Source organism: Chlorocebus sabaeus, chromosome 7 (assembly GCF_047675955.1).
Source record: "Chlorocebus sabaeus isolate Y175 chromosome 7, mChlSab1.0.hap1, whole genome shotgun sequence".
NCBI classification, from domain to species: Eukaryota; Metazoa; Chordata; class Mammalia; order Primates; family Cercopithecidae; genus Chlorocebus; species Chlorocebus sabaeus.
In genome coordinates, this window is record NC_132910.1 from 114,118,315 (window position 1) to 114,146,301 (window position 27,987).

Sequence of the window (27,987 nt, forward strand, 5' to 3'; positions counted from 1 at the left end):
AGCCATTGATGGTTATATCACATCAGTGGTTACGTTTCATTAGCAAGCAGATACAGGATGCTTTGGGAACATCATGGGAGGGAAGTTATGGGATGAGAAAAAATGAAACGGAAAGAGACTCCTCAGAAAAAGCAAAAACAATATTGATTTTAATAAAATGTCCGCCCTTTTAAAATCAAACACATTTAATACTTTATCTGTATAATACATTGAAGTATGTCTTGTTCTTTAAAATATAGTTTCTCCAAATGATTCTGAGGCTCAATCATGATTACAAGATACATGAAATTAGGCACATTAATATAACACAACTATTCAGTAATCTTTACAGTGCATTATTTATAAGACGCCACAAGTCACACAGTTTATACATGTTAAAATGGGCTATATGAAGTATTCTCAGTTTTTGTGTATTTTTGCCCTGCAAGGTGAAGTGAATATTCTTTTAACATTGTACTTGGTGTTATCTCCTTTGAAAGATGGATATTCAAAGTTAAAAATCAGTCACTATATAGGCACTGCTGTAAGGAAAACACCTTTTGTGTTTCTATATATTGTAAGTGGAAATGCCTTTTGAGTACATATTTATGCCAGAAAGCTTGACAAACACTGAACAGTCTGTTAAAAAAAAAAAGGAAAATCTCTTGACCATCAATTCAAATGAATATAATTTAACTATTTGCAGCAATATGAATTTACTTTATTAATTACTCTGAAATGCTCTTGTTGTCAGGTACCAAAATAGTTTTGAAGTTAGGGAGCTGCTTTCTCTCTTCATTCTTGTGGGTACCCCAATTCCCTGTAATATTTGCAGCCGAGAAGTATGTATTTTTATTCAATTTTAAATTTTCATTTAAGTGACAATCAATTGGGAGCAAATTAAATCCTCCCTTAAGGTGGAAAAAAAAAAAAAAAAAAACAAAAAAACACCAAAAACCAGAAACCTCAAACCACTTCTGACTGACTTCATACCCTCCTTTGGCTCCTGAATGCTGCTTTTGCATACTGTTACTACTGTAACACAATAAAATGATGCCTATCTTAAAATAAGGACGGCCCAATCTATTGACAGTCTAATCTAATCTAATCAAGATGACCCAATCTAATGACAGTATTGGATGGCAAGTACTTCTGAAGTCGGTTAATAGTAATACTTTAAAGAAATTTCATTCCAATAAGTACAATATAAAAGTCTTTATAATATATGCATAAATTCACAAAAAGCACTTCAAAGATGTCTAGTCGAAACTATTTCCAGAAGACCCCAAAGCCCACACCTTTTGTTCCAAATGGAATTATGACAACTACAACAAAAGCAGTAAAAAGCAAGACAAGAAAATCTTAGTCATTTTCAAATGATTTCAACCCCATTCCTTGGGAGAACAGGTAGTCAAAGTATGTTGCAGGTTGTGCTTGTTTTTAAACAGACGTCATCCGGGACCATAGGCTATACGTAGTTTCAGATTCTTTCATTATCATCATTGTTGATTTTTTTAAATGCGACTGGGCTTGCTTGCTTCAAAGAAGTCTTGGAAACATCCGTGTGCATGGTGGACATGGCTATTGTTTCATAATCATCATCCCGAGACCGGAAATCACAAAAGTTAAAGAAGAACTGCAAGTCTCTCTGGAAGTTTTTGTTCAGGAATCCATAAAATATGGGGTTGACACAGGTGGATATCATTGCTGTGAGGTGGCAGAGCAGGAATAACAGATTGTGGTTGCAGGTAGCAATGATCTGATGATTCCAATCAAACACAGTGTTAAAGATGGTAAGAGGTAGCCAGCAGACTGCAAATGCTACCACAATGGAGAGCAGCATGATATTGATTCTTTTGGTTTCACTGGACCTGTACTTATTGTCTCTCATCTTGTCCATCATGTTGTTTCTCCTTTTTAAGCGTATATATATCTACAGAAGAAAAACAAATTTAAATAGAAACACTCATTTGATGAGGAATTCTGTGTAAAGAAGGTAAAAAATGAAAATGATAGAAAAAAAGTTTTCTTACCTTGAAGTAGCAAATAAATATAAAACAAAGTGGACCAAAATACTGCAGCACCAAGAGGAGAGTGGTATAAGACAACCTATGAGAGTCCGATGGAAATTGATCAAAGCACACGTATTTGTCTTTGTACGCATCAAGTGTTACATTTTGGAACGGCTCATCAGTCATTACTTGGTAGATCAGGAAAGGCAGAGAAGAAGCCACAGCAAGGACCCAAATCACAGCAATACCTACATAAGCATGTCTATTATTTGGTCTCCACCCTCGAGGGTTGATTATCAGCTGATGTCGTTCCACAGCAATGAGAACCAGAGAGAAAATGGACACAGTGATTGAAACACATTGCACAAAAGGATTCAACTTACACATGGCCTCACCAAAGACCCAGTGGTCCATTAATGTGTAGACAAATGTAAAGGGGAGACACATGATGGCGACAAGCAAGTCTGAGAAGGAAAGGTTCACAATCAGGATGTTGGTAACATTTCTCATCTCCTTTTGTTTCAGGATGATTATGATCAAGGCCAGGTTTCCAGAGACACCAAGAATGATCACAGCTCCATAAGCAAGAGCTAAGGTAAATATCATGGCCAAGGGCAGATGACAATCATCATTTTCAAAAGCCAAAAGCTGGGCATTCTTCTCTGAGAAATTAGAGTGGACTGAGTGGTTTTCAACCTGGGAAAATAATGTTGAATTCATTTTGATTGGTTTGGTTGTTATGGATTATTTTAGACAAATGGACAGTATGTTTCTTCAAAGCAGGTCAACTGTTCAGCTTATTCTTATTCCCCATATTGGAATCCATTTACCAAAATTATTCTGAATTCTTCATTCCCTTGAACTGAACAATCTGTAAAGAGAAAATGACCAATTGCATTACTAATTTTATTGAGGGCAGTCAAAATGAATTCTGACTCACAAAATTCTTTAAAGTGAAAACACTAAAATAAACAAAATGTAACCTTGTAAACATCTTTCTAAAATAGCAGAAATAGTGAAAACACACTGAATAAAGAAAAAATAAAATTTTTAATTGGACTTGCTTACAGAACAAGTCTTAGTAAAACATAGTGGTCTATAAGTCAGTGAGGAATATATAAATCTTATGCCCCAAGTCTTACATAAACAGTAACAACAGCACATTCCTAAACATTGTAAGAATATGAATGTATAAAAACCACTTAATGCACAGATTAAAACATAAGAAAAATAAACAAAGCAAAACAAAATAAATTACCTAATTCTTCCATATGCTATAGAAATGGAAGAATTAGTGTCAAGGTCAAGTTGTAGCAATAGCTCCACCACACATACACTGGACTGCTTTTTAGGGCAGATGCTATTCAGCACAAGTATATTCAACAAAAGATGATCAATACAGTGAAACATCAAAAAACTTTGCCATGAATGACTATTGAGAGACTACACAATGTTTAATCTGGAAAATACTTAGTAGGAATGGTATAGATGTCTTCTCGTATTTTAATGGGTACCATGTAGAACACAGCGTTGAGCTTAGAATGTTACATCTAATTATATGTACAAGTTAAAAGTAGGGCCAAGAGGTGTTCATTATTTTTTTAAATCACATCATTATGAGGAACAAAAGTTTAATAAAATGGAATTACATGCCTGGAAATCTAGCAAGTGTTCCATATACAAAAGTTTATAACCACCATATGAAAGACCATTTCAGACAGTTCCTGTACTGTGTAGGAGATTCTAACTTTAAGAGTCTGTTATTTTATTAATACGTTAGAAGTTTTCAAGGATTTCTAAGGTATTATTTATGTATCTTTCCTACCCACCAGACTATATGTGTGTCCAGTGCAAAGATCTAGGTTTTAGTTGTAATTTTGATTTTTCACAGTATTTTGTGATATATTTTTCTCTTATTAACACAAATCACAGACTTGTAGAGTTTTAAAAAGTTTGACATTATTTTAAAAACTCCTTTCAAAAATAAGTCTGATGTTCCCTAGATTACTAAGTAAATATGTGAGACAGGGTTTCTTATGTTAATTAACAGGTCATCGTGCTTGTATTAAGAAACTGAATTTCATTCTTTTCTTTCTCAAATAAGACCAATAAAGAAAATTGTGCGGAGTTACTTCCATTGAAAGAAAGATAATAAACTTAATAAGCCAGAAATGCATTTGCCTTTTGTTTAATGCCTCTAATGAACCTTTCCTTTAATTTTTTTGCTTTCTAGAACATGGTTTTTTTTTTTTTTTAATATTATGAAACCATGATTTGGCCTTATAAAACTTAAGAAGAATAAAGTAAAGGTTGCTATAATGAAGTCAGAATGAAAATATTAAAGAATGGTAATGGAATGATTTCAGGTATGAATGTGATTAGAAACGTGGCTCTCTCTTCCCCTATGCATCAACCTGTAATGACTCCCTAATACTTATGTGATAATCACACTTTTTCTCTCAAGAATTCCAAAGGCAGAGAGAATGATCAGTGATTGTTAGAGTTTGAAAACAATCTCAAAGGAGCAGTAATAACTTCAAATTATTTGGAAATCTCTTATTTTAAAAATTCAAGAAAATTTAGCATCATATTTCCTATTTAAGTTACTAAAGAGATATTAAACATGACTTATGAATTAATTATAAGTTTCCCTTCATTAGTTAAAGTAAAACTAGCAGAGCAGGGAAAAGCTTTTTATCCTTGTCACCAAGTACCAACAGGTGAATAAGGACCCTGGTTTGAGACACATGAGAGAGAGAATACTAAGTACATTCCCCAGCCTGACACATTAAGACCTCTGCATTATACCTCTTTCCACACTTTACTCTAATAATCCCAATGTGAATGTGAATACAGTGTTCTAGGCAGGCGAGTCTGTTCACAGTCTACCAAATATAGCTCTGCATCTCCACCTCTGCCATTTTTATTGCTGGGTGTTCTCTCTCTCCCACCATCAATACAAACTCTACCCATCTTTCAAAGCACCATTTAGTTCCTAGAATCCTTAATTGGCTCCTCTCATTTTTAATATAACATCTTTGATGTAGGCATCGTGCATACTTCATAGTACCTTGCAAGTATAAGATTTAAAATAAAACTGTGTTGACTGATATAACTGATGCATGGTTGGAATAGTAGGTTCTTGGGTAAATTAATCCTAACATCAATAGCTCAATTCCATCATAGTCCTTGAACATGCAAAATGTATGCTAATCACAACAGCCATGCTCCTAGGTCATGTATATAGGGGAAAATATTACCCTTTATGTAAAAAAATTATTTCTGAAAGAAAATTTATTCATTCAACAAATATTAATTAGACTTTTGTTTTCATGTCAGGCATAGTTTTACTGGAGAGAATGTGACCTTTTCACTGAGTTTCTAATCTTATGGGCAGAGAAAGACAAGAAGAAAATTAGTAAGAAATATAGCATGCTAGATGATGATAAGTATTATGAAGTAAAACAAAGCAAGAAAGAGGGACTGGGGCCTGGTGAGGTGGCTCACGCCTGTAATCCCAGCATTTCAGGAGGCCGAGGCGGATCACCTAAAGTCAAGAGTTTGGGATCAGCCTGGCCAACATGGTGAAACCTCGTCTCTACTAAAAATACAAAAATTAGCCAGGCGGGGTGGAGCACAGCTGTAGTCCCAGCTACTCGGGAGGCTGTGGCAGGAGAATTGCTTGAACCTAGGAGGCAGAGGTTGCACTGAGCCAAGATCAGGCCACCGCACTCCAGCCTGGGTGACAGAGCAAGACTCCATCTCAAAAAGAAAAAAAAAAAGAAAAAAAGAGAGAGAAACTGGGATTTGGAGGAGCTGCAATTTATTACTTGACTGCAAAAGATGGCCTCTGACTGTCTGAGAAGAAGGCATGTAAGTTAAGACCTGAGGAGTCGTGAGTAGGGAAGCCACACAAGTATCTCGGGGATTGCATCCCATATGGAAAGAACAAACATCCCTAAGGCCTGTGTGTAACTGGTGTGCTAAGTAGCAATGAGAAGTGGGATAAATAAGGGAGGGACCCTTAGGAAATTAATTGGGAAGGCTAAAGAGGCAGGTACAGACTTTAGGGCCTTTTTTTTTTTTTTTTAATGATCTTTGCCTATAATCCTGGGAGAGCTGGGGAGCCTCTGGCGAGTCTTTGGCAAAGGTGTGAAGTTATATGACTTTGGATTTAAAATTACTATTCTAGCTGCTGTTTTCAACACATTTAAGAAAAGAGAAGAGATTCATTAGACAGCTAGTGCAATAATTTGGCAAGAAATAATAGAAGCAGAGACCAAGATGTATACCATAGAGAGAAAGAAACAGCAATATTCTACCCACTGACTGATTTGGGCAAAAATGAATACATATAAGAATTCACACAGACATTAAATTATTGCAAAGTACAGGCTACAAACATGGCTTTCTTACAGATGAGTTCAGGTGAATGTACTGAAGCTCTAGTCTGACACCTTTGAAACGGTATTTAATAGGCATGCCCAATGAGGAAGCATTTTTCTTACTAGGTAGAAGTTAATTTAGCTATAGAGAAAATGAAAACTTTATTTTTTTTAAGGTGTTTTCAAGCCTGTTTTACTAATTGCACATTTGGTAGTTATTCCAGTTGTGTAAACCAATTCTGCATTGGATAAAATGTGTATTTTCAGTGTACCTTAGTATAATCTCAAGAAAGAATAACTGTCAGAAAATAACAATACTAAGAGAGAATTTACATACCTTATCTTTGCAAAAGAAAATAATTTGAAATTTACTATTCTAATATAATTTGTAAAATAAGCTAGGCAGCTACAGAAACTGCAAAAATTAAAGACTGTTAAGTCTCAGTGTAGCTACCATGTGCATATAGAGACAAAACAGAGACATTACATACATCACCAATTGGCAAATTAGCCCCCTGCAGAGGGAAATTTCCTCTTCTTTCTTTCCAATTAGAATGCTGGCCTTTCCTTGCTTGCTCTTCGTAGTGCTGTTACTACTTGAAAATACAGCTCCCTGATCATAACCTGCTGCAGATAAATTTTTTCAAATACTCAGGATTGGCTGTTCACCTCACTTGTGTTGGAAAAGAAATGTCAGCCTTGTTACATACAGCCTCCCAAAGTTACTGCTAGCTTATCTAAATGAGTTACATAATTCTCTGCTCCTTCCTTGCTGGGGAGGGCTTGTTCAACAGACTGCTGCCTGAAGACAATAAAGACTAATAAAGCACTTAGTTTTTAGTCCTGGGTGGGGAAGCGGGTCGGGTTAACTTTCCGCTGCCTCGCTTGCTTCGCTGAGAGCCTGCCCAGGGTCGAGGACTAACAGCTACTGCTTTTCTGTTGCAGACCTGACAGACAAGCTCCACATGTCCCCTGCCTGTGTGTGCCATCCCGCCAGTCATGCCCTCTTAAAGGATGGGGAGTGTGGGAAGCAATGCGTGCTCTAATGTGTGTGTGTGTGTGTTAGTGTGTGTACTTGGAAACACTCTCTTCTGCTCCTCTCCTCTAGGTTTTTCCTGTGCTCCAGAAGTTATCAAACAACGAAATGGGAAATGGGACATGTTCAGTCAAAATTCCTGTTGGCACGCTTACCCACCCACCTTTTTCATATTGTGTAACTAGGTAAATCGCCCGAAATTTACTCCATTCCTGACTCCCTACTACACTCTCTCTCTCTCTCACACACACATCAGAAAACCTTTCTACTAGTGATAAGAGACTGGCAAAAGAGAAAAGATACAAACAACCAAAAACAAGCAGATCCCAAACCCTACTCAATTCTGTCTTTGGCCCAGTATCAGACCTTAAAACATTCGCATCTCTGCAGTCTACCTGGGAACCAACGGCACACCCTAGCAAGTCACCTCCACCTCCTGTGCATTCCCAATCTCCTAACCCAGCCATGTTCCATCATTACTTTTCTAAAAGAAAGAGCTAAAGAGTTCCCCGATTAGAACTCCGATGATTAAAATCTTCGGGTGTCCACCCGGGTGCAGCTCCACACTCGAAGCGCTCAGTATTGGGGAGCGCGGCTCCACTGCAGCCCAGACGCGCGGAATCCGCAAGTGGGGGTGGGCTTGCGCTCTGGGGTCCGCGCCGAGGGCTACTCCCACCTCCGCCCGCTCCCAGCCCGACGCCTGCCGCGGGACCCGGGCGACGGCGGGCGACGCACCAAGCCCACCCTTCTCTGGCTCATCCCAGCCAGTTACTCCGCGAAAACTCCGGTGCGGCTAGAGCCAGCGCCTCCAGTCAGTCCAAGACACATACGGAAGATGAGCGGGTGCGGGATAGACGAACTCGGGCACCTTCCCAGTGCCTTGACCTTTTAAAGAGAACCTGGGTAGAGGAAAACTTGGATCCCCATCCAGAAATTCCCCGGGAGCACGTGGTGGGAAAGCCCGAACTCCGCGTAGGCGACCCTCTCCTTTCACCCGCGTCGACCCCATACCCTTCGGCAGGAGCCCGCGAACGGTCCGGTGATTTGGAGCAACCTGCGACCTGCTTGCACTGGAGACCACACCTCGGTCCCCCAGAGCCAGTTTCGGACACTGGCGTCGTTTTTCTTCCCCGCTTATCCTTCACCTTGTCAATGAGAGATTTCGCAAAAGTCTCTGGAAAGGCATAAACTCGCAACTTACCCTCTTTGGAATTTGTCTTGTTCGCTCCTGCTTATTGAAGAAGGAAGGGTGGGAATAGAAGGGAGCAGAGTGGGGAAGATCCGCTGGTATCTCTCCTGCTCAGATCCTAAAGATTGATGAAGCTAGGAAGAGACGCCCCCTTAAAGCCGAACTCCACCTCATCCCGGATCACGTGACGGCGTCCCGCGAGTAGCGCCTGAAGCTCCCCCCGCCCCACAAACACCTCGCAAAGGTGCACACCTCGGGGAAGCGTTGCCTAGGAATTTTGGAAAGAAAAGCAATCCAACAGAAGCCACACATTATTCGACACAGACGCCCCGCGCAGGGGAAAGGAAGCCCTAATCCCCACAGTCCTTGACTCCGGGGAAGGGGGAAGGCAGGGCAGTTTCCCAAGGCTTGAAAAAGTCGGTGCCACTGTGGTTTTCTTTGTTTGCAGGTCAGTGCCATCTTGTGGCCGAAGTCGTACCCGGTTGGAGAGCTCGAGCGCCAGCCCAAACCGGGAATCAAAAGGCTCGCTGGGAAACATGAAATTCGCCACAATAATGGCACTAATATTTTATTTTGTGACGCTCAAATAACTCTCACGCCAGTGCCGAGAATTTGTTTTCCTCAGTTTATACGTGAATAAAGAGAAGAGTTTTAAAAAGTCAAGGCAGACAATCGGCCCTCCTTTCTTTGGCCCACTGAGAAAATGCATTAAGTCAGATTTGTTCCCAGCGCTTAGTAGCTTTTTAGTTTTTTTAGGGGAGAACCATGAACTGAATATTTCCCTGGTGGTCGAAAAGAGTCAATGCAATTTTTCTCGGTGATTAGTACTACAGTACTGAACATTATGTAGAAAAAAAATAGAATGTACACCGAGTACGTTGAAGGCGGCCAACCCCATCATGGTGCCCGATGATTCAGGCCAGTTACTGACACACTGATCTGAGATGTTTTACCTGATTCTATTCTAGTTTCAAAAGTCAACGTTGTAAAACACACACACACACACACACACACACACACACACACACACACATTATGTAGACGATGGACTAATGCAAATGAGTAGAACTTCTTCCAAATAAAAGTGTTAAAAATAAGAAGTCTTTCTAATAGAGGGCACTGCCCAGAGAATTTATAAAGATTTCATTACAAAACAATTCTAATGGCAGTCTTTCTTCTAATTAAAATCAAAATAAAATGCCAAGACAAATGGACTCACCTGAACTTTATACTGTTAAAAAAAATTTTCTTTTTCTGATTGTTATGCTGAATAAACATATTTAAGGTTCAGTATAAGCTCATTTATATAGATAGTGATGAACACAATCTCTGGATGTTTTTCCAAGAAAACTTTCTAAAATATGTGTCACTAGACATATTTTTATATAGTTGGAAAGGGATTGTAATCAAGAATTAAAATATCATGATTATGTAATGACTGTACTATTAGTGTATAACAACAGATAGAAGCATACATATAAAAATCTCTAATGGTTAAGCAGAGCAAAATGACAACAGATTCATTTATACACACACACACACACAAATATATATATATATACATACACACACACTTTTTTTTTTTTAACCAAGGATGAAAACATAAGGCCTAATTTAGGAATTTCAACTCTTTCAGGGAACAGTAACTAATATTCATTCAGGTTTCTATGCATCCTCTGTCTACTCTATTGCCTGAAGTCACATTCTGTTCTTAGAAGGAAGTTTTCCCCATGGTTTTGATCATCAAATCGGCTATCTTTAGCCTGCTGTAAGAATTACAAATGACGTAATTTAATTCTCTACTAAGAATATATTTTTATGTAGAAACTTTTATTATGTCAGCAAATATTTTGGACTTGAGAATATAATTTGGACTCAGGTGCTATGCTTTCTCTATTTCCCAAGAATACTAATGAAGGCATGTCTGCAAGAGGTCTAAACTATTATGGCCATTGTATTTTATCATTTTATTAACTCAATTTTTATGAAGTGTTCTCCCTAAGGAAAATCTGTGAAACTGCATTCTTGAGTTATTAATATCAAATACCAATCTTTGAAAGATCACTGATCTCAAAGATTCTTTTCTATGACAACTTTATGGTACAAAGAGAAGTTCTGAAATGCTCAACAGCAGCCGGGGGTGGTGGCTCATGCCTGTAATCCCAGCACTTTGGGAGGCCAAAGCAGGCAGATCATGAGGTCAGGAGTTCGAGACCAGCCTGGCCAACAAAGTGAAACCCCGTCTCTATTAAAAATACAAAAATTAGCTGGGTGTGGTGGTGCGCATCTGTTATCCCAGCTACTTAGGAGGCTGAGGCAGGAGAATTGCTTGAACCCGAGAGGCAGAAGTTGCAATGAGCCGAGATCATGCCACTGCACTCCAGCCAGGCAACAGAGCAAGACTCTGTTTTGGAAAAAAAAAAAAAAGAAATGCTCAATGGCAAAATTATGTAATTCTTTAGGGATATCATGTACTAGGATTCTTTCCAATGTGAAAAATAGAGAAATTAGGCATAGTCCAATGGCCAAACGCAAGATAAAATTCTCCAATAATGTGGTCTTATAGAAGATTTAAAATATGCAAAGTAGTTTGAATTTAGAAACTATTTAGAAAATATTTTTTAGAAAATATTTTTTAAAGAATTTCCTCATTCCAATTTTAAGATCATTTATTTTTCTACTCTTAAGTGAATAATCAGCTGCATACTTTCCTATCTGGGATTCAAATTAGATAAAACTTAATCTTTGCTAGGGAGAATTTTTTCTTCAATCCTGTATATTTCTTTCTGTAGTTTCATAACAGCCTGACCTATAAACCAAGGAGAATGATATTAATGATCTATTCTCATGTTCTTTTGGACAACAGTCTGGCTCTGTCATATAAACTGAAGGATAGGATCTACTCATTAAATTTCTGTAAATCTGAGTTTTATATTCGAAACAGTGGAACAATATTATGGCCTGGCTCAGCCTTTAAATTCCATGATTCAGTAACTGTTTAAATAAAAGTGTGACAATATGCTTGCTACTGGAATTGAAACACACTAATTATTTGTCTTCTGAGGAATTTCTGCTACAAGGGTTAAAGTTTCTGAAATACTATCAGGCCTTGATACAGGTAAATTATCATGAATTGTCACTCAGAAGAAGCTTAATAGGCATAAATACTACACGTGAAAACTAAAATGTAGATGACATTGATAAGGGGGAAATTCCATGGGAGTAGAACTATGATGAAGCCTGTCAGTGAATCAGCTCATGTTCTATGAATTGATTGTATGTCTGGATTTTCCTTCTTCTGTGACTTACCTGCTGCATTTCTTTGGATCTTTGATGCCCAAGAATGTAAGGAGCAATTTGATTGTATGGACCACCAAAAAAAAAAAAAAAAAAAAGGTTTTAAGTAAAGCAATGGCATACTATCAATAGCAAATGAATATTAAAATATTAAAATACTTTTAAAGCTCACATCTTAAAGCCAATGAAATACAGTTGTAAAGAGTTTTGACTTAATCAGCACAATCAAATAGTCAGTACAATCATTTTATTCACCTGACTTTTGGAGAGCATAAACTAGCAGAAAAAAAAAATGACGATTAATTTAGTTAAAAATGTTAGTATATAAGTGCACAGACTGTTCAATGATCTCCTTTGTGCAGAAAACACGCAATACTCTTTGTGGATTTTCTCTTCATCTTGATTTGAAATGCAAATGCCTTTCAGAAAAGTTCTCATTTCATTACCTGGGCTGCATATTTCGGGGCATTTTTAAAAACTCTGTCACAATGAGGCTCTAGACAAGTAGGATCTTAACATTTAGTAAATAGCCAAATCTTTTTCTGCATGCCTCATATGGTCTGATACCCTTTAGACATTCAAAAAAAAGTGTAACATTATATTACAAAACCATAACATTATGTTTTTACTATATGAGGTAATGAAAGGAGCTTTGCCACAGTTACTATTATTGTTTTTAATAATTATTATTACTATTCTTTTCGTATCTTCTTTTGAAGAGACAAAATAAAAATAGCTGGTAAAAAGCATAAGTATGAATGCCACCACCACAGCTCTCATCATCTGTGACGAACATCTCTAACTGTTCCTCTTGCCCCTGACTCCCACTCCCCAAAATCTCAAGCTTGGTATTAGGCTTTCTCACAGCACAACACTTCAGATGGCCAATATCAATAGATCAGACTTGGCCTATGAAGAAAAGCTATGAAGGTATAATTTTTTCTAAAGAAAGGAGAAAATTAGGCTGGGTGCGGTGGCTCACGCCTGTAATCCCAGCACTTTGGGAGGCCACGGCGGGCAGATCATCTGAGATCAGGATTTTGAGACCAACCTGGCCAACATGGTGAAACCCCATCTCTACTAAAAATATAGAAATTAGCCAGGCGTGGTGGCAGGCACCTGTAATTCCAGCTACTTGGGAGGCTGAGGCAGGAGAATCACTTGAACCCGGGAGGGGAAGGCTGCAGTGAGCTGAGATTGTGCCACTGCATTCCAGCTTGGGCGACAGAGTGATACTCCATCTCTAAATAAATAAATAAATAAGGGAAAGTGTTTGTTTTTTGGTACACCTACATAATAGCACAAGCAGGTGCATGCAAAAGTGGTAGGAAATATTCTGAGGCATCATTTTGCTAAGGTAAGTATCCTGCTTTCATTCCTTTGTTTAAGGTCTAGCTATTGCGTCCTTTGCCAAGATACAAATACATCTAGGAAGAGTACACATATCTAAGGATGGTCAGTGGTATAATATGACCCATCTGATCTTATGAGATTGTTTAGCTGCCACTCCCTACTAGCATAGCATGTAGGTTAAAACTCAACTGTGCAGATTATTGCAACTGCAAATTCAAAACCCTCATTAAGCCTTAAATACTACCCAGAAATGTGTTGGCTTGGGTGATTACCAATCTCTCTCCTCTTAGAAGCTATTTTGAAATTCCAACCCTCTCCCAGGCTCCTACTTCATACCTTCAGTCTCAATGGATTCCTTCTTTTTGGGATAATTTAAAGGCCATAGGGTATTTACCCCCTAACTTTCAAATCCTTCCATTTGGCAATAGATTCTCCAACCCAGCTGTTTCAACCCCAGACTTTGAGTCAACCTATCCCGCTGAGGTTTCTCAGTTGAGACCCCAAGCACCATGTGACAGACAAGCTATCTCACTGTGCCCTTCTGAGCTGCTGTCCCACCACGCAGTCCATGAGCATCAAATCCATGAGTTGTATTCCATTAAGTTTGAGGAAGGTTTGTTAAACAGCAATAAAATAACTATAATACCTGTTTAGTCAATAATTCACTTTTCTTAGCTTAGGATTAAAAGAAAGACCAAAACAAAATCGCTCATCTCTTTCTCATAGTAACTCCCTCACTGGAGTCACATCTTCCCTAGCTGCTTCTCTTTCCTGGCAAGCTTCTTTGAGGATAAGGTACATATACTGTCACCTCATTTTTTCCTCAAATATGACGCACCTGAAATTGCTTCTGCCCAGGGCACTAATAATCAAAGCCAGTGAACACGATTCAGACTTTCTTATATTTATTCTTTATGTAGCAGCGGACTCAACTGAGCATCCACTGTTTCTGGAATCTTTTTTTCCTTTGACTTTATCAACTCCACACTTCAGGCTTTTCTTCATTGGCTGTTGCTCAATCATCTCTCTCAAGATCTACTATTTCCGTCTACTTCTTAGGCGTTTTTCTCCCTAGGATCTTGTTACATAGATGGGCCAGAGATGACCCGTGGGTGATAGCCTAACACAGTCCGCATACTGTTTGATTCTTGACAGCAGGCTAAGGCCCTTAGTCCAAAGCCTGCCAGCACCACTTCAAAATCTCACACATCTAATGGTTCTAAATATAGTCAAAAATAAATTAATTTTAGCCCATTTAGAGCCTACCTTCTTAAATGCCCCCATGAAACTCCACCCAACATCTGCCAATGATAGATAAGACAAATCTTGTAGCTGTGAAAGACACCAAACCACAGCTCCCTTCAGAGGTCTCTGACTCAGAGACTCCCCACCTTGTGGCTGAGTGACATCACCCAGACATGTAAGTCTCCTCTCTACTTTCCCCTTCTGCCCCTTCTAGGTGGTAGCCCCACATCATTGTCTCTAGAAGTTCTCTTGCTAGGAGGGGCTACTCCTGTCATGCAACCTGCTGCAAGTGCCACCCAAATAAACTTGTGCTTTTAGCGGTCCTGTTTCTTCCTTCACCAACCCCCAAATTACCAGAATTCACCAGAGATCCCAATCTGAATCTACTCCTTTTTTCATTCTTACCACACAGATATACCCTCTGCCATCAATTACGTGCTTGCATGTACATAACCCTCAATCTTCACCAAAAGTACAGATCCCTCTCAGGTTTCCTTGGACAGTATGCTTCTCTTGTGCTTCTCTGCTCATGGATCTGATCAGCAGCATCATTCTTCTCCCTCAAGCCAGAACCTAAGAATCCTCCCACGTGTGTATTCCCCTCTCTCTCACTCACAAATCCAACTGGTCTCAGATTGCCGGTGATTTTATCTCCTAAATATCTCTCACGTGTGTTCTTTCACCTCTATCAAGCTCTACTTATTTCTCTGCTAAATGGTCTAAATCTATCAGCTTTTTTCACAGACCTCCAGTCATATCAACTTCCCATCTTAAATCTTTTAGCTGCTTTTCATCCAGATGTCTCAAGTGAAGGACCAAAGACATCCTTTTTAATCAACATTTTCAGTATCATCCTCCACCCTATACACTGCAGTCATACGAAACCATTTGCATGATTCTGAATACCACACACTCTCTCACCTTCATGCTATTACAACATTTCTCGCTTCTCCATCCCCTCCATCTGCCTGTTTAGCTCTTACTAACCCTTCACATTTCAGTTCAAGTGTCTTCTCAGCTATAAAACCCTCTGTTACATCCCCAGTTTATTTTTAAGAACGAATTACCTAGGAATATAAATAAGAAATCAACCTAGAGTTTATTTCAGTTGCAGAACTTATCACATTGTATTACCATTAATTATGTAGTTGCACATATCTACAACTATACTGTGATCTCTTACTGACAATGACTGTTGTTGTTTTTTCTTTCATCTCTTAAACTTAGGAGCCTGGAAGGGTATCTAACACATCATAGGACACTGAAGAAGTTTTGTTGAAAGATTGAAAAACTAGGACTCGGGTAGGACTACAAAAATTTTGAATATCACAAATCAAGCCCATTTGTTCATCTCAAACATTAAAAAAGTGTCTTCAGCATTTGCAGCTATGATGGATGATTGCTACTTTATGCATATACATTTTATGCATAGTTTGCTTACTAATACACTCCTTCTGATGATCTGCTTCATATTTTTGGATATTCTTATGTGTTAGCTCTGCATCATCTCTTAGGTATAAACTTGAATATGGACTCTAATTCCTTTGAAACTGCTTATAATGTCTACTTGAGGAACGGTCTCATATTTTTTCTACCTGTTCAATAACATATTTTAATAGCTGTATTACCTGTGAGAATGGTAAGACTAAGAATGTAGTAACATACATTTTGAAGAGCATATAATTCAACTTTTGATCCTGGGCTTATGCTTTCAACAGTTCTGTAAACATTCTTTTTAAAGACTAAAACAAACCAACATACCAAAAATAAATAAATAAACTTTTTCCTTTTCATTTCCACTTAAATATAGTAAAGCTATATTTAGACTTATAACTAGATTTGAAATATTAACTACACAAAATAGATAGGAAATGGAAACATTTTAAAAAATATTACAGAATACTTATCTTTTCTCAGAGGAGTTTTGAACTATAAAAATAAATAATCATATGGCCTATATATGGATTTACATAATAAAATGTTATATTGTCAAAGGAATCCATGCTCTCTTCTTCTTGTATATATATTTGTGCTGCAAAACTGAAAAACAATATAATTAATGAAGTACTGATATGTAAGGCAGCCATAACTTTTTGAAATTTTGAAATGAATAAATAAAATATAGTTAATAGTAGCTGCAGGGAAGAGAATGTGCCAATAATAATGGAAAACTTTAACATCAGTATTTTCTTTGTAAATTTTAATGTAAAGGGAAAATAAACAATGTCTGTGGCTATCAAATATTTCTGAAGATCTAAAAAGATGGTTTTTCTACACATATGTTTGTAATGCATGCTCATTAATGACATACAGTCGTAAGTAGTCAGGTCTCAACGGGGACTCCAGATCTTCGATTCAAAATATTTCATTTTACAGACAAAGAAAATGAAGACTGAAAAATCAAGTGCCTGTCTAAAGCCACACCACTAATTTGAGATCAAGCCTGGCTACAACTCAGTTATTCTGATAAGTGTCTATCATAAAAATACGTATGTGACATATGAACATATAAAATACATTTGTATCACATCTATGTGTGTATGTATTTTTAACATGGATATTTGCTAGTAAAAAGAATTATACATTCTTTCTGAAAATCAGTCACTGCTTTAAGGTCAAATCATTAGAGCATCAAAAGGATAAATAAAGTGTTGCTTAAGGAGCACAGTATTTCTCAGAAGTCAACAAAATGTTAATGATACCCCTGTAGGACCTCAAAATTGTCGTTAAGTTTTCTGGGAAATGGACTCAATGTACATAATACTTTGGGCAAAACTTTTTTTCAATAGCTTTTGTTCCCTGAAAATAATAATAATAAAAATCATGTATTTTAAGTTCTAAATATTGATTTGTATGACAAATTATTACTATTTCACAGAAATCAATGCAGCATAGAACATCATAAAATATTTTGATAACACATCTTTTAAGTATTAAGGATTTAAATTTACCATGATAGGAAAAGTGGATGAAGAAACATTTACTCTTAAGGAGTACAACGAAATCCTCAGAGAAATAAATGCATGAAGTAAAATAATACTGTTTTCTCTAGTTTATTTACCCATACTTCTTCTATAACGAATATATCAAAATCAAATATCATTGGAGATTATACCAAAGCACTTTAGTCATTGCTTTCCACAAATGGTAGCTGTTATTAAAATGCAACAGTAGCTTTGACAAAAACCACAGTCATGTTCCTCAGCAAAATGTTACCCCAGGAATTGTTGGGCGACTGTTTTATTGTTCAATAATTTGTCTTAGGAGTCCCAAGTGACCTTTAACTTTTACCTTTCTTTCGTAACTGATTATTAACTGTAATAACAGGGCAATAGCCAGTTTAATTTTGTAACATGCACAAAATCCAACTTAATTTCCCAAATGAGCATTTTATAAATAGTGAGTGGGAAAAATACATAAAATAGAGGTGGACATTACTATTTCTGTTCTGATATTCCCCTCCGCTTAAATGTTACTCCATAAAATAAAAATAAAATTATTATATTCTACAAAGAGTAACAATGATCAGTCTCGAATCCCTCCTGGGAAATTTAAAGGTAAAAGCACCCTCATCTTCATATCTTTCTCTTTATGTAGCATATTGCCTACATTTGTACATTGATAATTTCCTCCAAACAAAAATCTCTTCATAACTTGTCCACTCCAGATATCCTTACTACTGCGTATTGTCACATGTATTTAAAGAAGAAATGTCAGTTCCCTTTTTGAGACTTGTTTGTGGGTGCAGTGGGAAGGGAAAATGGTCAGGTTAATTACAATCTCTGTATCAATGGCACGTGGCCTTTTATTTTCAATACTCTAATAACAGTGACTTCACCCTAAAGGTTCATATCATCAAAATAGAAAACAAAGTTGTGGAAAAGAAAAAATAAGATTTGTTTTATACTTTTAATATGCAAAAGCCTGTAGCATAGACTAGTGTTTTGAAAGACAGTCACAATGGGGTTCACTTGGAAGTTGTTTTAAAGACAATGTGTACTTGAAGTGTACATGTTATGACTGTGCAAGAGATGGAAGGATAGAAATTTATGTGGCAATGTGTACTGCATTAACCACAGAGACGGTGGAATTAAGAAAGTCTAAAAAACAAGCCTTATTTTCTCAAGGTTATTCCTTCTTGACACTTTCATCCCCTGCTCCCTACTGCAGGATCCCAGGTGCCTGCTCAGAAGGCCTATTCTGTTAAGCTTTTGGGGAGAATATATTAATATTTCAGAAATAACACACAGAAGAATAAAACAGGAACTGTGTTTACTTGAGTTCTTTAAAAGCTCTTGGATGGTTCTTTGACTGATAAAATGGCAATCTATATAGATCCCCTGAGTATTGAATGCTAAAATTCAGCAGAAAGGGCGCACAAAACATTTTCTTTGACCTCTGGTATAACAGTGATAGCTGCCCCAGATGTGAGAATTACAAGTCACAGTGCTCCCAAGGGGTACAGTTCTCTTCGGTTTATAAAGAGCTAGTCCCACAGGACTCTACTCAGCAGGAGATGCTGTCTGTTACATAATAGTTCTCAGTATTAAAGGGTACAATAACTATACCCTTTCTCATGGTAAAGCTATGTCCAAAGACACACAGACCTCTACCCAATCTCTCTTTTCTTCTTTCTCTCTCTCTCTCTCTCTCTCTCTCTCTCTCTCTCACACACACACACACACACACACACACACAGAGAGAGAGAGAGAGAGAGAGAGAGAGACGCACGCGCGCGCACCTAAAGTACCTGCCAACTAATGATTAGCTAAAAATAAAGCAAACCTGCGCAATACAGATTTGGAAACATTAGAGATGGAAATCATGTTGAGAAGGAACAGAAGGATAGGGTTTTTTCTTTTTCTTTTGTGTGGGCTTTTTTTCCCGTCTTTTTTTTTTTTTTTCTTTTAACCTATGACAATTCATTTTTAGCCCTTCGTCTTCTCTTTGCTATTGAATATAGTCTTGAGCAGCGTTGATTTCATTTCAGCTTCACTCCCCTGCTCTTGCCGCTTGCCCACACCCACAGCTGCCACTCCTTGGAGTGGGGAAACTTCCCTTCTATTCTGCTGGGCGCATCCCCGCAGACTCCCTTACCTCTCCTGGACATTGGATGAGCCTCCCCACCGCCACTCTTCCTTACTTCAAAAAGGTGCAAAGGAAGAGCAGTGTTCTGTTTTTCTTTTTTTCTTTCTTTCTTCCCCCCCCCCCCCGCCCCCCCGACAATGATAAAACCTGAGACTCGAAGCTTGTTCTCAGGAATACTGCACTTAGGGGCACAGTCATCCTCACACCAGTTCAAGACTTCTCAGAGTTCACTACACAGGGCTGGGGGCTGGACTGGCAAAACTCGATTTGCCCATCAAGTTAACTTGGTCGGCCTGGGACCCGAGGCCAGGGTGAAAGGGCGACATCCCGGGGCCCTGTGGCTTCTCCCTAGAGCGCCCAAACAGCGGCGTAGGTCTGGGATGCCCCCGGCCCCCGGATTTGGAAGACGCTGGCGCGGAGCAGGCGCCCTGGAGCAGGGTCTCGGGGGGTCCCCGGAACAGTCACGTGTTCTGGAGACGCCGTTAAACCCCCGCCCCCTCTTCCCCACCGCCGCCTCCAGGTCCTGCTCCTGCTGTTGCCGCCGCCGCTGGGGTACAGGAGCGATCGCGCTGGGCCGCGCTCCCGGGAGCCCAGGGCCTGCAGCGGCCGGGGCGCCCCGAGGTACGGGCTCCCGCCTCTCCCTGCCAACCCCTTTCGCGCCGGGTAGGCCTGCACCCAGGGACCGTGGCGGGTCCCCGCGCGGGCTGCGAGTCTGCGCTGGTCCCTGGGAGCCCGCACCCCTGTCTCTGGTGCCAGGGCGTTGTCGGGGGTCCTAAGAGGGCGGGGTGGGGAAGGTGAAGGGAGTGCGGCTGGAAAAATGGGGATTAGGGTGTCGGAACAGACACTTGTCAGGAGTGAAGAGACAGCGCAGAGGGTACTGGGCTGAATTCTTTCCTACCGAGCAGGTCCCTCCAGTTCCCAACTCACCCGGGTGGAGCAGGCGCGGGCCGAACCCGGGAGGAGAGTGTCGGGGATCTGCGAAGGAGCCTCCTGGGGAAGGGGCGGGGGATGGACAAAGCGCTGCCCCAGGCTAGACGTACTCTTGTTGCAGCCCGGCTGGTCTGGAGCTGGGAACAGCAGCCCGCAGGGTGCCCGGGTCAGGGCTCAGCTCTAGCGGGTCTCTGGCGAGGCCAGGGGCGCAGCCCGCGAGGCGCCACTCAAGCCGTCCAGCTGCCGCGCAGTCCAGCGCTGACCTGAGCCCGGGAGGCAGCTGCGCTCCAAGGTTTGCGCTCCTATTTGCGAGGTGTCTTCATATGACAAATGCGAGAATAGCAAACATCCATAGAACTCGAATTCCAGAAACGGGAATTCTTTTTTCCAAGTTCACAGACCTTTAGTTAATCTTTTAAAGGAGCTGAGGCGTTGTGTTGGACCAAAGCCAGAACGGTTTTACCATAGACCATGGAAAATAGCCTAAGGCTCTTTCAGAAGAATCTTGCAGTTCGAATGCAATTTTAGATTTCAGATTTCTCAAGGGAAGAGAAACTCTGCTGTTAGAATTTGGAAGGGAGGGTGGTGCATGCCTGTGTGTTTGTCAGCTGAGCAGAGCTGTATTTATCTTTCCAATTCAAATTGTGCCAGATTCTGGCTTTAAGAACAAACCATGGGAATATTTGAGAACATGGAATCATGCTGCTGTTCCATGAGCACAGCAAAATAGACAATAGTTGATATTGTATCATTGCAGGAGGAAAAGAATTACATATATTTTATTCTTTTGTGTGATTGTCATCCTTTGTGAGAGTGATGTGTATTTTCATAAGGCAAGAAATTATTCAAACAAATAAACCTTATTGAAATGTACAAGTCAGATTTTTAATATCCTTTGAATTCCCTGAAGTTCCTCCTATTATTCTTAAGAACACTTTCTTAAAATACTTAAAATCTATTCAGAAGGTGTCATTTGTCTAGGTGTCAGATGTAGAAGAGTTTATAAGAAAATTCCAGTAAACCTCTGAAAAGACATTATTTTTTATAAGTTGCCATAGTTTAATAAAGAACTTTTATTTTTCACTTTTTACTCAGAGATTAAAGTTCTGTGTTTCAGCCTGGAAATTCTGATGGTGGGAGATACAACTATTATAAAAGAGAATGAGTAAATATAGTAATTAGGTATGACAAAAATTTCATGCTGTCGATATCAGATTTCTTGTCAAATAATATTCCATGTGAAAATATTCTTTCTCTGGCTATATTTCATAATTTCTGTAGCAATCTGAGAAGATTCACACATATCATTACTTTTATAATGGATAAAATATGTTGCATAAGAATGTACAGCACTCATAACAACACTTGTTGAGAAGTAGAGGGTTGTTAAACATATTTGCATTTCCATTGTAGGTCTGCTCACTGTGTTTTTCAGGAAAAAGGAAGGGAAAAGGTAAGTTTAAGGAAAGAAATCTTGCTTTTTTGTTTGTTTGTGTTTTCATTTTAAGAGCGTTCCTGTACCTTAGATTTTCGACTTAAATCTGATTGGACAAAATTTTCCTAATGTTTACATTATCCCCTGGCTACCAGGAGGCAATTTTAAAAAACTACATATCCACCACCACCCCTCCCCCACCCCTCCTCCGCGCCTCCAGCATTTGCAGTATTCATCATTCAGTTGTAAGAAAAAATTCTTCCTTCGTTGGAACAAAGATTCACAAACATGCTCATTTTGTGCAGACTATATATTAGGTATTGTATGTGTGTATGTTTATGTGGTAGATGGTGTGGGGTGGGGCTAGAGGGAGAGCAGGAGAAAGTTGACTACAGTCGCACAAAAATAAAATGAATAAATGAATGTTGAATGAACGAATGAATGCTAAAGGAGAATTTTTTAAATTTGCTAATCAGTCTATCAGTAGCTACATAAAGTATTCATTATATTCGGCAATAATACAAGTGTCCATGCTATAGTGAAATAATATACTACTGTCAGTCAGGAGAATGCCATTCATTTATTAATTCATTCATCATCCAATTTGAGGCCTTTTACATCTCAGCAATCTACAGTTACTCAGGGTGTGAGCTTGAATTAATCCATCATAGAATATTCTTGGCATAGCACCTTGCATTACTCATCTTTATGCTTAGAGCAGAGCAGAGCACCTAGTAAAATATAATGTTCAATAAATACTTCTTGAATGAATAAAAGAAGGAACAACTAATCATTCTTAGCTATTCATTAATAGAAGGAGCCTACCCTTTAAAATTATATATAAATTATGTACTTTCTTAAAATACTCAAATATTTTAGGGAATGAAAGAAGCATCCTCAGTTTTTTCTCCAGTGTTCAATGAATACTCAAGATGGCAAAGATGGCATTTATTTCATCTTCTTACTAAGGAGATGTGGTTTTATAATTTAATGCATTCAATATTTTATGTGCATGTATTTAAAATAAAAGTTTTAATAGCAGACTGCACAGTCGTGGAAGCAGATATACTTCTTTTTTCGTTTACATTTTTTAAATGTTTTGTAAATATATCTTGCAGTTTTAGTTTCATGTTGCTTGTGTGATAGCCTTTATCGATGAAGATACCCAAATGAAAATTTAAAGTGCTAAACTCTCTTTGTTGTCTATCTAGGTATCTCCTCCTCATTGCATTTTGGGGCCATTTAAAACATCTATAATTTCAATGGTTCTCTATAAATGTATATATAAAGATACATATACACACATATGTATGTACACACAAATTTATAGCCATGCTCTATCCTGAATTTTCCCACATTGCCAGGATGATTCATTTCTGTTATTTTAAAGCAAGGGAAGTTAAACTGCTTTTCTAAAATGATTGGTAACGAATATTTACTTTAGCATCCACTATGTGTAATATGCTTTATTAAACATTATTTCTAGAATGAAAAATAATTAAGACTTTTATCTCCATTCGAATATAATAGAGAGATCTAACCACATGGATTGGAGAAAAATCTGAATTTTAGACTCAAAACTATGTTGTTTCTATTACCACAAATTGTGCTGCATCTTCTCTTTCTTCAGAAAATTTTGGACAGCAATTTTACACTAAGTAAGTAAGTATCATCCACAGTTCCATGATCCAAAAAGGCACAAAGCCACTGTAGAAGGGGCCGTCTAATTTCTCTCTTGTTCTTGCTTAGGAAGTACAAGGAAAAGCTATCAGTAACAACTGACCTACCACAAAGTTAGAAGAAAACGATTGATTCAAGAAAGGTAAGTCAAGGGAAGAACAACTAAGCAAGATTGCAGTTACAAGCAGCCTGTACACATTATAAATATAAATAGGATCATGAATAAGCTGAATTGAGCCAGGGGGTCATCAGAACTCAGGAAATTAGGCAAAAGCACCAATCAAAGCTGTTTTGATTATAAGCTTGCTGACCTATCCAGAGTAGGTGCTGAGAGGCTATTGACTGGGAATATGATGAATAATATGATTCAGGAGGTCATGCGAGTCACTTTTGTACCAGGTGTTCTTTTTCACTGCGGCAATATCAATGTAAATTGTTGGCTAGGGTCTAAGAATGAATGAATACAATCCTCAGTCTTTGAATTAACTTATCCTCTAAAAGGATGTAGTTAGCTTCCAGAAAATAATTTGGTCAACATAGAATCACTTGTAGAAGTTGTGAAAAACTTATAACTTTTCTCATAGCATAAGGATGACTCTGTCATCCTGTTTGAAACTTGCTATATATAGAACTGAAGTTAAACTTACTTGTAATGAATATATGTACACAGTAGTATTTGCCATTTGGAAATTTATTGAACTAAGACCTACAGGTCCCTCATAAATTAAAGATAACAGTTTTTACTATTAATTTAAATAAACGTATTTTTATAGTTTTAGTATAATTATTCAATTATAGATCTAGAAATAAGTAGATAAACATATATTAATAGGTAACAAAAGTGTTTTTTAAACTATGTGTATATCACAATCTCTATGACAGTGTATTTATTGGAATCAATTTGCTTGCTGGTTTGTGTTTTCTGTAGGAAATTCTTGTTTTAAAAAAAACACTTAAAGTGGCCAGGCACACAGTGACTCATGCCTATAATCCCAACACTTTGGGAGGCCAAGGTGGGAGGATTACTTGAGGCCAGGAGTTTGACACCAGCCTGGGCAACATAGACAGACCCCATCTCCACAAAAAAATAGAATGATTAGCCATATGTAGTGGCATGTACCTGTAGTCCTGACTGCTTGGGAGGCTGAGATGAGAGGACTGCTTGAGTCCAGGTGTTCAAGGTTACAATGAGCTGTGATCACACTACTGCACTCCAGCCTGGGCAACAAAATGAGACCCTGTTTCTAAGAAAAAAAAAAAAAGTAAAAAAAAAAAAAGTGCTTTTTTTTTTTTAAATGAGAGGAGGGGGTCCTTTTGCCTCTTACTGGTATGTTATAGGCAATTTAGTGCTTCATCAGGCAGTAGCATCAAAAGTCTAATATGTAGAGGTAAACATGTAATGCCATTGAGGTATAACATTAATTTAATTTGAAATGAAAAAACTTATTACTGGAAGTTATATTAATATCACTTCTACATTTACATTTAAGGTATAATGTTTTCCTTGAACAATGAACTCATTGACTCATTCATAAGGCAAAATCTATACACAGTTTTTAAATTAATAAGCAAGTGAAATTTGTTTGTTTGTTTGTTTGTTTAAAAAAAAGAAAACACCAACAGCACTGCTAGTCCATCAGTGGTTGTCCTAATCAGAGATAATCTGGCATTTCCCAAACGACTGAGGATCGGTCACAGAAAGATGTCATCATTCAGCATTGTATCTACACAGTCAACAGTACAGCTTGACAAACAGATTTAATGAGTGCCTACTATAGGCACCTAGTTCATGAGATAGTAATCCTATTCTCAAGGCGCTTAAATTTGAACGTTGTATGAGCTAGGTGATATTTGTTACTAGAGTTTTGTTTGAATATTTTATTCTCTCATAAACATTTACTTACTACCTGCAGTGGTAAAATTACTCTGCCATGTATTGGGATGGATTCCAAAGTGAATAAGAGATAGTTTCTGCTTTCCCATTGCTTGTAAATAAACAAGGTAGACGGCTAGGCATTATAATGCAATGAGAGCAGATTATGATCTGTAGCATCAGACAACTGTAAACAGAATGTTAACAGGAGTTCTGAAGAGGAGATCATGTCCAGCTGAGTTGACTAGGACAGGTGACTTTTAAGTTTGGCCTAGATTGAGATAGAAATGAATAGAATTTTTATGGTAAGATTATGTGACTATACTATGTACCAGTTATATTGCCTTGGAGAATAATATTAATCAGTGATTTAAAGCATGTATCTTGAAGTTCTTGTCTACATTTGCTTTTTCTTTCCTTACGTTATTTACTACACAAATTTTAAAAATACAATCTATTATCTTAACATAAGTTAATACATCTTGGAAGTAATGATAAAATTAAACTTACTATAATCATTATTGGCTGATATTTGCACTGCACTTGGAATGAGTTAAAGATTTCATAAACTTTCTTAGGAGATTAATAAGGTCATGGGAGCCGATTGTAAAATTTAGTTTCCGTCTGAATAGATTAATTTAAAGTAGTCATGTAATTTTTTTTTAGGTTGATGACAAATGTCTTTTTATTCCAAGCAGGACTATAATATGGATTTAGAGCTTGATGAATATTATAACAAGACACTTGCCACAGAGAATAATACTGCTGCCACTCGGAATTCTGATTTCCCAGTCTGGGATGACTATAAAAGCAGTGTAGATGACTTACAGTATTTTCTGATTGGGCTCTATACATTTGTAAGTCTTCTTGGCTTTATGGGGAATTTACTTATTTTAATGGCTCTCATGAAAAAGCGTAATCAGAAGACTACGGTAAACTTCCTTATAGGAAATCTGGCCTTTTCTGACATCTTGGTTGTGCTGTTTTGCTCACCTTTCACACTGACGTCTGTCTTGCTGGATCAGTGGATGTTTGGCAAAGTCATGTGCCATATTATGCCTTTTCTGCAATGTGTGTCAGTTTTGGTTTCAACTTTAATTTTAATATCAATTGCCATTGTCAGGTATCATATGATAAAACATCCCATCTCTAATAATTTAACAGCAAACCATGGCTACTTTCTGATAGCTACTGTCTGGACACTAGGTTTTGCCATCTGTTCTCCCCTTCCAGTGTTTCACAGTCTTGTGGAACTTCAAGAAACATTTGGTTCAGCGTTGCTGAGCAGCAGGTATTTATGTGTTGAGTCATGGCCATCTGATTCATACAGAATTGCCTTTACTATCTCTTTATTGCTAGTTCAGTATATTCTGCCCTTAGTTTGTCTTACTGTAAGTCATACAAGTGTCTGCAGAAGCATAAGCTGTGGATTGTCCAACAAAGAAAACAGACTTGAAGAAAACGAGATGATCAACTTAACTCTTCATCCATCCAGAAAGATTGGGCCTCAGGTGAAACTCTCTGGCAGCCATAAATGGAGTTATTCATTCATCAAAAAACACAGAAGGAGATATAGCAAGAAGACAGCATGTGTGTTACCTGCTCCAGAAAGACCTTCTCAAGAGAACCACTCCAGAATACTTCCAGAAAACTTTGGCTCTGTAAGAAGTCAGCTCTCTTCATCCAGTAAGTTCATACCAGGGGTCCCCACCTGCTTTGAAATAAAACCTGAAGAAAATTCAGATGTTCATGAATTGAGAGTAAAACGTTCTGTTACAAGAATAAAAAAGAGATCTCGAAGTGTTTTCTACAGGCTGACCATACTGATACTAGTATTTGCTGTTAGTTGGATGCCACTACACCTTTTCCATGTGGTAACTGATTTTAATGACAATCTTATTTCAAATAGGCATTTCAAGTTGGTGTATTGCATTTGTCATTTGTTGGGCATGATGTCCTGTTGTCTTAATCCAATTCTGTATGGATTTCTTAATAATGGGATTAAAGCTGATTTAATGTCCCTTATACACTGTCTTCATATGTAATAATTCTCACTGTTTACCAAGGAAAGATCAAATGTAGGGTCATGTAAAATATATTTATGATATCTATTTATGTATAATAAATAGAAATTTTGTTAACATGAAATTTAATTTATGTGAAAGATTTCTGGATTTGAATGTCAGTTCATAATATATGGAAGATAATTTTATGTGTTATAGTGGGATTAATTTATTTAGTTGTGTAGTCAGTGTCAATCCAATCTGTAATTTCATTTTAGAAAGTTGTATTACCTTCCACTTCCATGTTGTCTTTTAAACAAATGAATTGTATTTTTTGTTGAAACTAAAAGTTATGTGTAACCAACTCAGTACTTTTGTCCAAAAATATAATAAGAAAAAATTTTTCTTGAGGAACTTTTAATTTCAAACTTGAAGAATATCTACCAGCTATCTATATTCATTTCTACTCCACTTCTTAATGT

General features: G+C 37.9%; 2 protein-coding genes across 11 annotated transcripts; one reads left to right on the forward strand and one right to left on the reverse strand.

Annotated features, from left to right (window-relative positions):
- Positions 1 to 125: 125 nt before the first annotated feature.
- Positions 126 to 20,619, reverse strand: NPY1R (neuropeptide Y receptor Y1). Of its 3 annotated transcripts, XM_008000173.3 has the most exons (4): positions 20,512 to 20,619; positions 11,911 to 11,929; positions 2,013 to 2,862; positions 126 to 1,912 (listed from the first exon to the last, which is right to left on the reverse strand). In XM_008000173.3, exons 3-4 carry the CDS (start codon positions 2,709 to 2,711, stop codon positions 1,460 to 1,462), a joined length of 1,152 nt encoding a protein of 383 aa, XP_007998364.1. In that variant the 5' UTR covers positions 2,712 to 2,862; positions 11,911 to 11,929; positions 20,512 to 20,619; the 3' UTR covers positions 126 to 1,459. The 3 variants fall into 3 exon arrangements, with proteins under 3 accessions (XP_007998364.1, XP_007998365.1, XP_007998363.1); XM_008000174.3 differs by lacking the exon at positions 11,911 to 11,929 and having other exon boundaries at positions 20,512 to 20,618; XM_008000172.3 differs by lacking the exons at positions 11,911 to 11,929; positions 20,512 to 20,619 and adding an exon at positions 8,614 to 9,415.
- On the forward strand, positions 19,782 to 27,910 carry NPY5R (neuropeptide Y receptor Y5). 8 transcript variants are annotated; one of them, XM_008000158.3, is made up of 5 exons: positions 19,782 to 20,205; positions 21,928 to 21,967; positions 23,480 to 23,611; positions 23,699 to 23,771; positions 26,198 to 27,910. In XM_008000158.3, exon 5 carries the CDS (start codon positions 26,210 to 26,212, stop codon positions 27,545 to 27,547), a length of 1,338 nt encoding a protein of 445 aa, XP_007998349.1. In that variant the 5' UTR covers positions 19,782 to 20,205; positions 21,928 to 21,967; positions 23,480 to 23,611; positions 23,699 to 23,771; positions 26,198 to 26,209; the 3' UTR covers positions 27,548 to 27,910. The 8 variants fall into 8 exon arrangements, with proteins under 8 accessions (XP_007998349.1, XP_007998346.1, XP_007998348.1 ...); XM_008000155.3 differs by having other exon boundaries at positions 26,201 to 27,910; XM_008000157.3 differs by having other exon boundaries at positions 23,480 to 23,607.
- Positions 27,911 to 27,987: the final 77 nt, after the last annotated feature.